The 14,015-nt window shown below is 45.9% G+C and overlaps 1 protein-coding gene across 6 annotated transcripts in view; it reads right to left on the reverse strand.

Moving 5' to 3' along the window:
* WDR93 (WD repeat domain 93) overlaps positions 1 to 14,015 on the reverse strand; it is a 48,178-nt gene that overhangs the window by 9,118 nt on the left and 25,045 nt on the right. For 5 of the 6 annotated variants that reach the window (XM_003986836.5, XM_006932258.4, XM_019831878.2 and 2 more), the window contains 6 exons: positions 9,987 to 10,071; positions 5,886 to 6,057; positions 4,352 to 4,422; positions 3,738 to 3,824; positions 2,338 to 2,457; positions 721 to 934 (listed from right to left, as the gene is read on the reverse strand). In XM_003986836.5, coding sequence (XP_003986885.1) covers positions 721 to 934; positions 2,338 to 2,457; positions 3,738 to 3,824; positions 4,352 to 4,422; positions 5,886 to 6,057; positions 9,987 to 10,071 — 749 coding nt within the window. Of the gene's footprint in view, positions 1 to 720; positions 935 to 2,337; positions 2,458 to 3,737; positions 3,825 to 4,351; positions 4,423 to 5,885; positions 6,058 to 9,578; positions 9,695 to 9,986; positions 10,072 to 14,015 lie in introns of those variants that run through there. The other variant, XR_006598835.1, reaches the window with a different exon arrangement.

Raw genomic sequence — 14,015 nt, forward strand, 5'->3', positions numbered from 1 at the left:
TTCTTTTTTTTAATGTTTGTTTATTTTTGAGAGAGGGAGAGAGTGAGAAAGAGAGAGAGAGAGGCAGAGAGGGGGGAAGAGAGAATCCCAAGCAGGCTTTGCACTGTCAAAGCAGAGCCCAATGCAGGGCTCGAACCCATGAACTTGAGATCATGACCTGAGCCGAAACCAAGAGTTGGATGCTTAACCAACTGAGCCACCCAGGCGCCCCGGAGATGATCTATTTCTGAAGGTTCATGATGGGTACAGGGAAGTTTCTCCCTCCCTCCCTCTCTCCCACTGCCCACTCTCTGTCTCTCTCTCTCTCTGTGTATATATATAAACACCCAAATACATATATACCTACATATATACTATACATAGTGTATATATAGCTATATCTTAAATATACACATGTATATATTGTATAGCTCATTTGCACACATAAAGTATTTTCACAACTTCAGAAAGAGACTCTTGAGACAATTTAAAAAAGAAAGAAAGCCTCGAGGAAACTGATAAAAGGCGATTTTGGCAGAAATGACAAATGACGTGAAAGCTGTCATTGGTGCTGTCGTGCAATTTTGTGAGACAAGTTTTACACGTGCACATAAAAAAGACGGTGGGGACTTGGGAGCTCACAGGGAGGGTGCTGACTGCAGAGCCAGGGGACTCCAGCTGGGGAGCTGGTCACTTTCGGCTGGCCGGTCGTTTGCCCCGTCCTGCCCTCAAGCCACTGACCTCTCAACCAGCACACTGATGGTGGGTTCTTGGGTCCCCCTGGCTGTCACCAGATGGACAGAAGAATCTGTGCACAGCACCACACATTTCATGTGGGATTTCAAGGGCCCCTCAGGATACACGTTCTGTCCCTGGTGGACTAAGTAGTATTTGAGGAAGTGAACACTCTGGCAGGAACATCCCTTGGGAAGAGCGACGACCCCAAGAGGGAAACCTGGAAAAACAATGGCACAGGCAGGTCAGTGAAAGGGGGAGGGCTGATGCAGCCTGGGCGCAGGGTCTGTGACCAACAGGCACGTGAGGGGTGTGAAGGCAGGATCCGGCAATGAGAGCCTTCTGGAAGTGAAGCCAGAAAACCCCAGTGCCCAGTGGGAGAGAAGAGCCCCCCTTCTAAGTATGGAGGGGGGTGGGGGACGGGGAAGAGCCCCGGGGAGAGGGGCCAGAGTCAGTGCTGGGACAGAAGGGACAGTGCCCTGCCAGGTACGGAACCACAGCTGACCGTGGTGGGTCAAGGTATACCAGAGGGAAGGTGGTTCTCTGAGAAGGGCTTTTTTATGAGAAGGGTGTATATGTGTGTAGTCAAACGATATCCAGGATGTATCAGTATCCAGACAAATGAAAACAACCTATTGAGCAAGTGAATGTCAAATTATGAGCATTCTTCAGCCCTTTAAGTATCTTTCACTCTTGTAAGAAGACTGGGTGAGGAACCAAAATTCAAGAGGGCGCGTAGGGATGTTTATCTCCCCACCATGTGGGCCGAGTGCCGGCTAAACGGAAACCACCACCGAACCCTTCAGATGGAAACAGCCAAGGGAGGAAGGCACCTCACTGACCTGACAGAAGGCTCCCCGAGATGGCCAGTAGACAGGGGGCTCTCTCTGGTTCTCACCAGCGCGCTGGCTGGGAAGGCTGCCCACCTCTACTCTCAGAGGAAACACCCATCCAATTGTACAATGACAGACCCAGCGATTCAGTCATCACTTCTAAAAAAGTTTGGTGAGAGGGAGCCTTTCCCTCAGAGGCTGATCGATCGACTTAGGGAAACTAGACACCACTGATTTTCTGCACCTGCAGAGCTGGACCCGGGCTCCTGGGACTCCAGGACTCTAGCAAGGTGCCACCCACCCAGCATGGCTACTGGTCTTGCACTGGCCACCGTACAGGTCTCTTAGCTTCAATAGCAGTGGGCTTCCTGCTGACCGCGGTGGGGGTGGGAGAGCAGGAAGACTTACTTAGTTTGAGAATTTGGGGGCGGGTGGGGGAGGGCCAGGGCTGCCCTACCGTCACATCCTGTGCTGGGAGACACCTCCCTGGAGTGTGATAATGAGGTAACTAACAGTCTTACTTCCAGGACCTGCTCCAGTGCGGGGCACGGGGCGAGCGCTCAACCAGTACACGGGGATTGGGAAGTGTCAGCACTTATCGTGTTCCATAAGTGACTGAATGAATGAGGGGAAGGCGGGACCGGCTCCCCACATTGACTTAAGAACACAGAGGAACTACCAGAAGGCCCAGAGCCTGCAGGAAACTCCAGAGCTCCCCGGGGTCTCATAATCCAGGGGTCTCATAATCCAGGGGTTAGGCAGAGGCGGGGGCGGGGGGGGGGGTGCTCACCTTCTGCCAGGTCCCACAGCGTGAGCACGCCATCCTCGCAGGCCAGCACCAGGTAGGAACAGCAGCAGCTGAGCCGAGAGACAGCAATGGGTGCAGCACAGGGCCACACGCCCTCCGGGTCTAGAGGGGAGGACGGCACTCACTCGGCCGCCCCTGCCCCAGCCGCTGCACCCGCCTACCACCTCCACGCGCACAGCTCACGGCCCAGACTAGTCTGCCCGGCTGGGACACGGGCAGGGGTACCTGCTGGGCTCTCTGCAATGCTACCTCCTTAGGACAGAAGAGCAAGTCCCAGTCCTCTTGCACTGACGCTCACACTGAATGAGTACTTGCCAGGCGCTAAGCACCATGGTAAGCACTGTATGTGCACCCTTTCGGTTAATTCTCGCAAGGGTCTGGTGAGATGAGTCCTGTTGGCACCCCTATTTCACAGATGAGGAGACTGAGGCAGAGAAGCCACCTGCCCAAGGTCAGAGCCAGTCAGTACAGAGGTGGAGATTAGAAGCCACACTGCCTGAGAGGGTGTTGGGAGGAGAGAAAATTCTTCCTTTGAACACTTTTAAACATTAAAGTATAATCCCTTTTTAAAATTTTTTTAACAATGTTTATTTTTAAGAGAGAGAGAGAGAGAGAGACAGACCGTGAATGAGGGAGCGGGAAAGAGAGGGAGACACAGAATCCGGAGCAGGCTCCAAGCTCCGAGCTGTCAGCACAGAGTCCGATGCATGGCTCGGACTCATGAACCATGAGATCGTCACCTGAGCCGAAGTCAGACACTTAACCGACTGAGCCACCCAGGGGCCCCAAACATTAAAGTACAATTCTAAAGAATAATATCCGTGTACAGCTCAAGGAATTACCACAAAGTGAACCTGCTCACGTAACTGCCTCCAAGAATTTGTAAAAACCAAACAAAGACCACGTAAGCGGTGGTCCTAAGTGCCTTTCAATTTCAAAAAGCTTTCACATACAGAAACCCTCTGGATTTTGCGATCCACGGCAAGCACGTGCAGTCAGCAGGGATGGATGGTGTGATAAATGAGCTCTGTGTTTCAGATGAGAAAACAGGGTTGGGGGCACGCGGTGACTGGCCTGGGGCTACACAGCTGGCGGGCCTTCGTTGGGCCAGAGCCGGATCCGGCCCCTGATGCCAAGCCTCTTTTTGCCTCATCTGCCAAAGGAGCCCTGTGGACCTGACCGGGCTTTGTCCCTATCGACCTATTCTCTTGGAGAAACGGGACCGCCCAGAGACAGAGCCTTGCGCTCACACCACAGGCCCTGAGCCACCTGCTTCTGCCTGCACAGCTCTGGTCCCCTAAAGTGACGTGTCAGTCACGTGCTCTCAGCTAAGCTGGAGAAGGACACGTTCTCAGGCAACACCCATCTCAGCAGCCAAGTACCGGCTTTATCCTTCAGAGTTCGGTTAAGTGAATAGAGGAAGAAGTTGTGGTTTCCGGTCCAGTGTATGCCAAGGACACAGGCTACCCCTGGGAAAGAAGAGAGGAAAGGGGCGTCACGTGAGGCAGCTGGGTACCCCCGGGTTTGTACGGAAGGTGTTTGCCCAAGCAGAAGTCGGTTTGAGGTCAAAAGTGGTGCGCTCTAAGGGGCAGCGCCCAGCAGAGGGGTGAGCCTCCCCGGGAGGGCTGTTCCCACGGCCAGCTCGCCTTCCCCGGTGAGGAGGACGGTCACGCTGCCCCTCAGCGGCTTTCACGTCGTCTAGATAATTCATGTCCTCTTGGCTGTCAGTGTTTGAAATAGCATGTTCCACACAGTGAGTTCATGTCAGAAGCAGCCTGGCAGGATATGTGCTCAGACCCTCCTCTGTGGCAAGTCACTGCCTGAAGACAGCACGGCCTCCGTTATCAGGGAGTCTGGGCTGGGGCACCGTGCGTCCAGACACCGTTAAGCGGCGACCTACTCTCCGCCTTATTGCCTCCCACCGTGCAGGGGTTGCTGGGGTGCTCCCCGAGTGGACCACCTGCCCAGGACAGCCACCTGCATCGTGTTCATTTACCCGAGGGGCCCTTGACGTCCGCTGGCATGGTGGTGACGCGGCCAGGAAGGAGGAAGTGGAACGTGGCCATACTGGGGGAAGAAAAAGAGACACGAGTCAGCCGTGGCAGGCTCCTTGGCAAGGAGACACCCTGGCAGAGCCATGGTACTAAAACCAGAAATGGGTAGTTAGGACGGACCTTCCCAGGGATACAGGGCCATGAGCTAAGTCGCATGGGATGTGCCGGCCCTGGTGGCCGCAGACCCGGGAAGTTGGTGAGGGCAGGGCAGGGCAGGCAGAGGCGCGGGACTCACTCCCGGGCTGGGAACGGCACCCGGCACCCAGAAGAACCTTCTCTGTCCTTGGGGAAGATCCCCTAGTGACCAGACTTGGCTGCCGTGAACAAATGCTCCCTTATGCTGGGGGCAATCCAACCAGGGTGTGCTGATACATCTGTCCTTAAGAAAAGAACAAACCAATTTCCTGATGTCTATATAGAGTTGGTAGCTTCTTGTGGTATAGACTCCCACTACAGACAGACATTACCCGCAGGTTAACAACGAGCCTGCAGCCAGGCAGCATGCCCCTGAACCTCGCTGGGGCCCCGTTCAGGGCTCAGGTAGCTGCTAGGAGGGCGTAGCCCTAGGAGTTTGTGTCCTGACGTGAGAAGATTCAAGGTGCACTTGGCAGCAAGATGAGGGGTTTCTCTTCCTCTGTGAAGCAAGAATGTTCCTGGTTCCTGAGCTCCACGGTAGCTGTGAAGAGAGCTAGTTCCTAAAACCAGCTCCACCAGATCCTTCAAAGCCTTGGGCTCGGTTTTTACAGTCACAGCAGGGGATTCCTGAGCCCATCTGCTGCCTGAGGTTACAAAGTAAGGTATTTTAGTAATTCTGCATTAATATATTACATTGAGAAAGACTGGATGGGAATGGAGGAAAATGTGAATAGTGGCGACTTTTATTTCTGTCTTTAGGATCTTCTGTGTTGTCTAGATAATCAGGAAAAAACTTTAAAAAAATTTTTTTAATGTTTATTTTTGAGAGAGAGAGAGAGAGAGAGACACAGAGCGTGAGCAGGGGAGGGGCAGGGAGAGAGGGAGACACAGAATCCAAAGCAGGCTCCAGGCTCTGAGCTGCCAGTACAGGGCCCTGATGTGGGGCTCGAACTCACAAACTGTGAGATCGTGACTGGAGCCGAAGTCAGCCGCTTAACCGACTGAGCCACCCAGGTGCCCCATCAGGAAAAAAGTTTTTAAAGAGAAGATATACATAAGATTGTAAAATGAACTCGACTTCTTCTCTCCATAGATGTCTATTCCCTCTTTGAAATCCACACGATCAGCCTTTGTTCTAACTCTCTCTGAACAATCTCCACATATCTTTTCAAAAAATCCGTAATTCTCGGGAAAATCTCCCAAACCAGAAACAGCTTTTAATTCAAGTGCTTGGGTTGATTCCTGTGTGTGCCCTGAGAGGAGACACTCTGCCCACCCCCCACCCCCCACCCCAGCTCGAGGGGAGGGAGGAAGAGGGAGCCGGGCCTCCTTCCTGCTCACCTGAGCCGCTCCTCCCCCCACTCTCCGTCCAGGTACTTCTTGAACAAGGCTTTGAAGATGGCCTCCTGCTGCTCCCACTGAGTGTCCTTGATGAAGTGGTTCTGCCCTGAGCCCAGCCCGTAGCAGTCCTCAATCTTTGCAAAGACTTCCAGGGGGCTTTTAAATGTGGTACCTAGGTTGAAAAGATCCCAGAATTGGTCAAACCATGGGACTTCCCCCTTCCTGATTTTCCCTTCCTTCCTCCACACTTTCCAGTTTCCTGCAGAATCTCTAGTCCTCAGAAATCCATCTGGGAAGCCAGCGTTCAGTCTTCTCCCCGCCTCTTTCCTCGCCGGGGCCAGGCGGCTCAGCGAGCACAGGCTGAGGGCAACCGCCCTCCCCCCTCCTCCTCCTCCTCCAGCCTCACCATCACTTCCTGTTTCCAGATGCCCGGATCCCCAAACGAGGCCAAAGAAAAGTTCACGAGGTCACTAGAGACCTTAGAGCACCGTTGCCGTCTTCCCAGCCCAGCAAGGCCCCAAATGTGCCAGTTGCCATCACTACTGAGCCGCTGCTGCAGGGCCCACAGAAACAGACGGTCCCGGCCTCTACCTATGTTGACGTCTATCCAACTACCTTCCTTCAACCATCTCCCTTCTCTGCCAGTCACTTTTCTTACCATTCCCCTTCCCCCCCAAAACCTTTCATTTCCTTCTTTTTTCAGCTGTTCCTAAATCCACAGTAAAACTGGGTCATTTATTTTCTAGGTTCCCACCCCAGCTTTCAGATGGAGGGTGCCCAGGAGGCCCCCGGTGCCCAGGTCTCCTTGGCCAGAAGCAATCATTGTTACTCATTTCTCACATAAGTTCCTATAGGGAGACCACCTTTGTATCAACAAATGGTAGCACAGGACACACTAGTACCCCCCAAGTGTGGTTCCAAGATGAGCAGGGATCTGAGGGGCTCAACCGGAACTTGTTAGAAATGCAGATTCTCACACCCCAACCCCAGCCTGCAGAAACACAAACTGTGTGGCTGGGGCGCAGCATTTTGGGTTTTAACAAGTTCTCCGGCTGAGTCCGATCCAGCTAAAGTTTGAGAATTGCTCTTTTACACCAGCCCCCTTGCATTTTCCACTCACAAATAGCTTGGAGATCGCTTCCTTTCAGTGCTACAGACCTTCCTTATTGTTGCTTATTTTCATTTACTAAACCTTTTTCTTACTGTGAAATAGAACACGTTCAGCAAAGAGCATTAAAAAATATGTATCTTGGGGCGCCTGGGTGGCTCAGTCGGTTAAGCGTCCGACTTCGGCTCAGGTCATGATCTCACGGCCCGTGGGTTCGAGCCCCGCGTCAGGCTCTGTGCTGACGGCTCAGAGCCTGGAGCCTGTTTCGGATTCTGTGTCTTCCTCTTTCTCTGACCCTCCCCTGTTCATGCTCTCTCTCTGTCTCAAAAATAAATAAATGTTAAAAAAAATTTAAAAATATATATGTATATCTTAATAAATTATTACAAAGCAAATGTCTGTCTCCACTCAGGTCCAGAGACAGAACATCACCTGCTCCCTGGAAGCTTCTCAGGGGCCTGTCTCCAGTCACAACCGCCTGGCGAGAGCAGCACCCATTCTCTTGGCTTTTCCATAAGCACTGCAGTAAGTTTGTTTTACCTTTGCTGTCTAAATGTGCATCTAAACAAAAAAGCTCTGCTTGGCCTGCTTCTGAGCGTTACACACGGATGGAATTATGAAGAGTTAACTCTGTGTCTGCCCTCTTTTGCTTAATATTGTGAGATTTGTCCATTTGGTTGTGGACGGCTGCAGTTTGTTCCTTTTTATTGATAGTATTCCATCAAGTGAATACATGTTCTCTTATTGATGGACATTTCGGTTTCATGTTTGGAGCTATGGAGAATCATGTCACTGTTACCATTCTTGTACATGTCTCCTTGTACGCATTTGCTTGCACACCTGTCAGGTATATACCTAGGAGGAGGGTGACCACTTCACCCTGGTTTGCTCAGGAGTTCCCTAGGTTTAGCTCTGAAAGCCCCACATCCCAGTAGACCAACCCCTCAGTCCCGGGCAAGCTGGTACGGTCGGTCACACTGCCTCCGAGTGTAAGTGCTGGGTCTCAGGGTATAAATTATCGTCCACATCGCTGGATCAAACCAAACTATTTTCCAAAGTGGTTGTGCCGATTTTCATTGCTAACTGTAGTGTACGGGAGGCCTGCTTATGATACATCCTCACCAACTTGGTATGGCCCGCCTCTTTTAAATGTTGCCCTCCTGGTGGGTGTGGAGTGGTAGCTCATTATGGTTTTAATTTGCATTTCCATGATAACTAATGATGTTGAGTACACACATTCATCTGTTTATTGGCCATTTGAATAAGCTCTTGCCTGTTTTATACTGGATTATCTCTTTTTCTTAATAAGTTGTAGGAATTCTTTATATATTCTCAGTAGGGACCATTCCTAAGTTTTATGTGTTTTGCAACTATCTTCTCCCACTATGTGGCTGCTCCTTCATGCTTTTAATGGTGTCTTGGGATTACTAGAAGTCCTTAATTTTAGTAGCCAAATTTGTCAAATTTTTCTTTTATTGTAAGTGCTTTTTGTGTTTTGTTTAAAAAGTCTTTCCCTATGAAATCATAAAGATACTGTCTTATATTATTTTCTAAAAGCTTTACTGTTTTCTCTTTCATATTTGCTTCTATGGGTCATCTGGAATTTATTTTTGTGTGTGGTGGGAGGCAGGAGTCGAGTCTCACTTTTGTTTCCATATGGACAGCCAGCACCATTTATTGAAATGACCATCCTTTCTCGCCTGCTCTGTAATGTCACCTCTGTCAGTTATCAAGTGTCCATTTATGTCTTGGTCTGTTCTGGCCTATCATGTTTCATTTATCTATTTTTCTACTACTATATTCTGTATACTGTTTCTATCTCTATTTCTATATTCTCTCTCTATATATTTCTATCTATCTACTATTCACTTATCTATTTTTCTATTGTGTCTTAATTACTATAGCTTTATAGTAAGTCTTTTTTTTTTTAACGTTTATTTATTTTTGAGACAGAGAGAGACAGAGCATGAATGGGGGAGGGTCAGAGAGAGAGGGAGACACAGAATCTGAAATAGGCTCCAGGCTCTGAGCGGTCAGCACAGAGCCTGACGCGGGGCTTGAACTCACAGACCACGAGATCATGACCTGAGCCGAAGTCGGACGCTTAACTGACTGAGCCACCCAGGCGCCCCTTATAATAAGTCTTGATGGAGCAAATCATGTCATCGTGTTCTTTTACAAGAGTGAATTGGCTATTCTTGGCCTTTTGAATTTCCTTCGTTTTTGATAGTTGTAAAGTATTCCTTTGGATGAGTGTACCAGATTTTATTTAATTAGTCTTTTGCCTCTATAAATAATGCTGCAGTGAACATTCCTATAGATAGATCTTTGAGGTTCTGGGCAGGTATTGAGAGGATATACTCTATCCTCTGCCTACAATGGACTTCTCCTCTGCTCCTCTTGACCTACTCCCACTTGTCCTTCAAGTCCTTCTCCCTCTGCCCCCACCCCCCCTCCCCCGCAAAAAAAAGACCTTCCCAAATGTCCCTTCCTTTGATAAACCCTCTGCCTCCTCCATAGGAAGAGTTGGTCACTCTTTCCTCTATGTTTTCATGGTCCTAAATGTTCCCCATTGCTGCACTTACCATATCCTACAATGCCACTTTCCTCTTATTCTCCCTTGGTAGAACAGCAGCTTTTGGTATGGAAAAGGTGTCTTACTCATCTGTGTGCTTGGTGCTTCATTGGCACTCAGCAAATCCTGATGAATGCATTAACACAGGAATATAGAAATGGATGAACTCCAGCTAGATGCCTGTTTTTCCTGATTTTCCAATTCTGTTAGTTAACTGTGTCCTTGTAACATTTATATTTTTGTCCTTAGATCCCAGAGCTTATGACTTTTAAAAAAATATTCTCCTCAGAACTATACTTGTAATTTAGATACTGCTGCTAATATCTAGAAAAGATGGGAAATTTGGAGGAAAGCAAAGAAAGAAAAAAATAGAAATTAATATCAGAAATAAAAAGAGTATTAGTTGAATTATACTAACCTGTAACTGGTTTGGGTGGTTTGATCTTCATTATGTGAACTGGCAGACTCAACTTAATGTCTCCTCTAAAACAAATGTTTATATCCTACAAGAAGGGAAAGGCACAGCTAATAAGCCAACAAAGGAGATATAACAGAATCATTAAAAACACATCCCAAAAGAAGACAGAAACAGAGGGAAAGGAAGAAAAACAGATGTGACAAATAGGAAGTAAATAGCAAAGTGATTTATTTCAATCCAAATGTATCAACAATCACATTAAATATAAATGGCCCAACTACCCAATTAAAAGGTAGAGACTGTCAGATTGTCTAAAAAGGTAAGACCCAGGGTGCCTGGGTGGCTCAGTCGGTTAAGCTTCCGACTTCAGCTCAGGTCATGATCTCTTGGTTTATGGATTCCAGCCCTGTATTGGGCTCTCTGCTGTCAGGACAGAGCCTGCTTCAGATCCTCTGTTTCCCCGCCCTCCTCCCCCCGCCCCTCCCCTGCTCTCTCTCTCTCAAAAATAAACTTAAAAAAAAAAGTAAGACCCTATTATATGTTGTCAAAAAGAAACTCATTTTAAATACAAAGACACCAATCTATTAAAAGCGTAGTAAAAATCCATCTTGTAAAACTAATCAAAGAAAGTTGGAGTGGCTATATTAATATCTGACATAATAGATTTCAGAGAAAAGAATATTAACAGGGATAAAAATTCACTGAATAATGATAAAATGGTCAATTCATCAAGCAGACATAACATTCCAAATGTTTATGCCCCTAATAACAGAGCTTCAAAATACACAAAGCAAAGATTCATTGAAGTGAAAGCAGAAATAGATAAATCTGTAATCTTAGATATTTGAATACTCCTCTCGCAATAACTGATAGGACAGACAGATAATCAGGAAGAATATAGTAAGGCTATAGAAGGAAAAGCAGACATAACTAACTTGACTAACAGCAGCAAAATATACATTTTTTCAAGTGCATGCAGAACACTTACCAACAACATAAACCATATTCTGGGCATAAAATCTTAAGAAATTTAAAAGGTTTCCAATTATATGAAGTATTTTGTCTAGTCACAATGGAATTAAATTAGAAACCAAAAAAAGAAAAAATATCTGGAACATCTCCAGTATTTAGACACTAATATACTTCTAAATAATTCGCTGGTCAAACAAGAAATTTTAAAAAAAGCAAATAGGAAGTATTTTGAAGTATTTTTAAAAATGGGAACATCCCATCAAAATATAAAGAATGCAGCTAAAACAGTGCTTAGATGTAAGTTTATAGCACTAAATGCCTATATCAGAAAAGAAGATCTCAAATACATGACCTAGCTTTCTGCCTTAAGAAACTAGAAGGCAAGGAAAAGCTTAAACCAAAAGTAAGCAGAAGAAAGGAAATAATAAAAATCAAATTGGAAACTGGTCCGATAGAAAACAAAACAAAAATGTGGAGACAAAGAAATAAAAACTGGCTCTTTGAGAAGATTAATAAAATTGACAAAACTCTAGCCAAGCTGATTAAGAAAAAAAAAAAGAGAGAAAACACAAATTACCACGATCAGAAATGAAGAAAAGGACATCAAAACAGATTTTACAGATAATAAAAAGATAATAAGAGAATATTAACCACTTTAAGTCAATACATTTGATAACTTAGGTAAAAATGGACAAGTTCCTTCAACAACACAAAATACAAAAGTTTGCTTAAAAAGAAAGACCTAACCAGGGCGCCTATCTGGCTCAGTCAGAAGAGTGTGTGACTCTTAATCTCGAGGTTTGAGTTGCAGCCCCATGTTGGGGGTAGCAATTACTTAAATAAAAACTTAAAGAAGGTGGGGCGCCTGGGCGGCTCAGTCCATTAAACGGCCCACTTTGGCTCAGGTCATGATCTCACGGTTTATGAGTTCAAGCCCCGCGTCTGGCTCTGTGCTGACCACTCAGAGCCTGGAGTCTGCTCTGGATTCTGTGTCTCCTCCTCTCTCTGCCCCTCCCATGCTCATGCTCTGTCTCTCTTTGTCTCTTGATAATAAATAAAAATGTAAAAAAAAAAAAAAAAACACAAAAGGAGAAAGAGATGACCCTTTGTCACTAAAGACACTGAATTTATAGTTCCACAAGGAAAACTCCATGGCTAGATGGCTTTACTGGTAAATTCTATCAAACACTTTAGGAAGAAATAATACCAATTCTACACAAACTCTTCCAGAAAATAAAACAGGAACACTGTACTTATTATATGAGGTCAGCATCATCCTGATACCACAAGCAAAAGATGTTAGAAGAAAATAAAATTGGGGCACCTGGCTGACTCAGTCAGTAGAGTGTGCAACTCTTAATCTCATGGTTTTGAGTTTGAGCCCCACACTGGGTGTAGAGATTACTTAAAATATTAAGGAAGGGAGGGAGGGAGGGAGGGAGGGAGTAAGGAAGGAAGGAAGGAAGGAAGGAAGGAAGGAAGGAAGGAAGGAAGGAAGGAAGGAAGGAAGGAAGGAAGGAAGGAAGGAAGGAAGGAAGGAAAGAAAACAAAAAATATCCTTCATGAACACAGATGTAAAATTAACAAAATATTGGCAAGTTAAAATCAGTGAGTTAGGGGCGCCTGGGTTGTTCGGTCGGTTAAGCGTCCGACTTGAGCTCAGGTCATGATTTCACATTCCCTGAGTTCGAGCGTCGTGTTGGCTCTGTGCTGACAGCTCAGAGCTTGGAGCCTGCTTTGGATTCTGTGTCTCCCTCTCTCTCTGCCTCTCCCTTGCTCATGCTCTGTCTCTCTCGCTCTTAAAATAGATAACATCAAAACAAAACAAAACAAAAATCAGTGAGCTAGATCCATTATGAACAAGGAAGGGGAATAATGTAAGAGACAGATTTTAATTTTCATACTATAGGAGAAACATATTTACATATATCTATAGTTATATATCTACACTAATAAATGACTTCTGACTGAAATTGGCTCAAAAGTTTTTGAAACGGACTAATAACCATAGAAGAAATTGAAAACATAAGATTTTTATAGACCTAGAGGTAAAAAAACAAAAAACAAAAAACGACATCCAACTTTCTTACAAGGCTAGCGTAACACTAATACAGAATTGTGTTAAGAAATCCACAAGAAAAAAAAAAAACACCACTATAGGCCAATCTCATGTTTGAATTTAGATACTATCTATGAATACAGAACTATCAGTTTGCTTTGCTGGTATTTTATTTAGGACTTTAATATTAGCAAAACACACTGAAGTATAATTAAATGAATTATTATCAAGCATGGATTACCCAAGAATGGAAGTAAGAAAGTTTTAGAGTACCTGAGTAGCTCAATCGGTTAAGTGTCCAACCTTTGATGTCAGCTCAGATCATGATCTCACGGTTCTTGAAATCAAGTCCCGCTCTGGGCATTGTGTTAACAGCATGGGGGGTGCTTGGGTTTCTCTCTGTCCCGCTATCTCTCTGCCCCTCCCTCCCTCCCTCTCTCTCTCTCTCTCTCTCTCTCTCTCTCTCTCTCAAAATAAATAAACATTAAAACATATTTTACAAAGAATGTTTCAACATTAGAAAATCTATTAATGCAACCTACTACATTAGCAGATGAAGGAAGAAAGCAGATGAAGCAGATGAAGGAAGAAAGCTCTTCTCAAAAGATGAGGAGAAAGTATTTGGTCAATGTCCATTCCTAATTAAAAAACAAACGAACAACAAACTCCCAGCAAACGGAGGCTAGAAGAACACATGCTTATCTTGATAAAGGATATTTATTTCAAACGCCTATAGTAAGCTTCGGGCATAATAGTCAAACAGTTGGAGGACCCCTGTTATATCCTGGATAGTCTATCACACCATGACTATTCAGCATTTTACTAGAGATCCTAGAACATAGAACAAGGCAAGAACAATAAATAGGAGAAATAAATACTTGAGAGAGGAAAAGTTGTCAGTATTTATAGTTATGGTTGTCTAGCTGGAAAATCCAGCAGTGTCAGCTGGCAAACCATTAGAACTTCAGTAGAAAGGCCAACGGTCCTGAGACTAGGGT

The sequence above is a fragment of the Felis catus genome, chromosome B3, assembly GCF_018350175.1.
Source record: "Felis catus isolate Fca126 chromosome B3, F.catus_Fca126_mat1.0, whole genome shotgun sequence".
NCBI lineage: Eukaryota > Metazoa > Chordata > Mammalia > Carnivora > Felidae > Felis > Felis catus.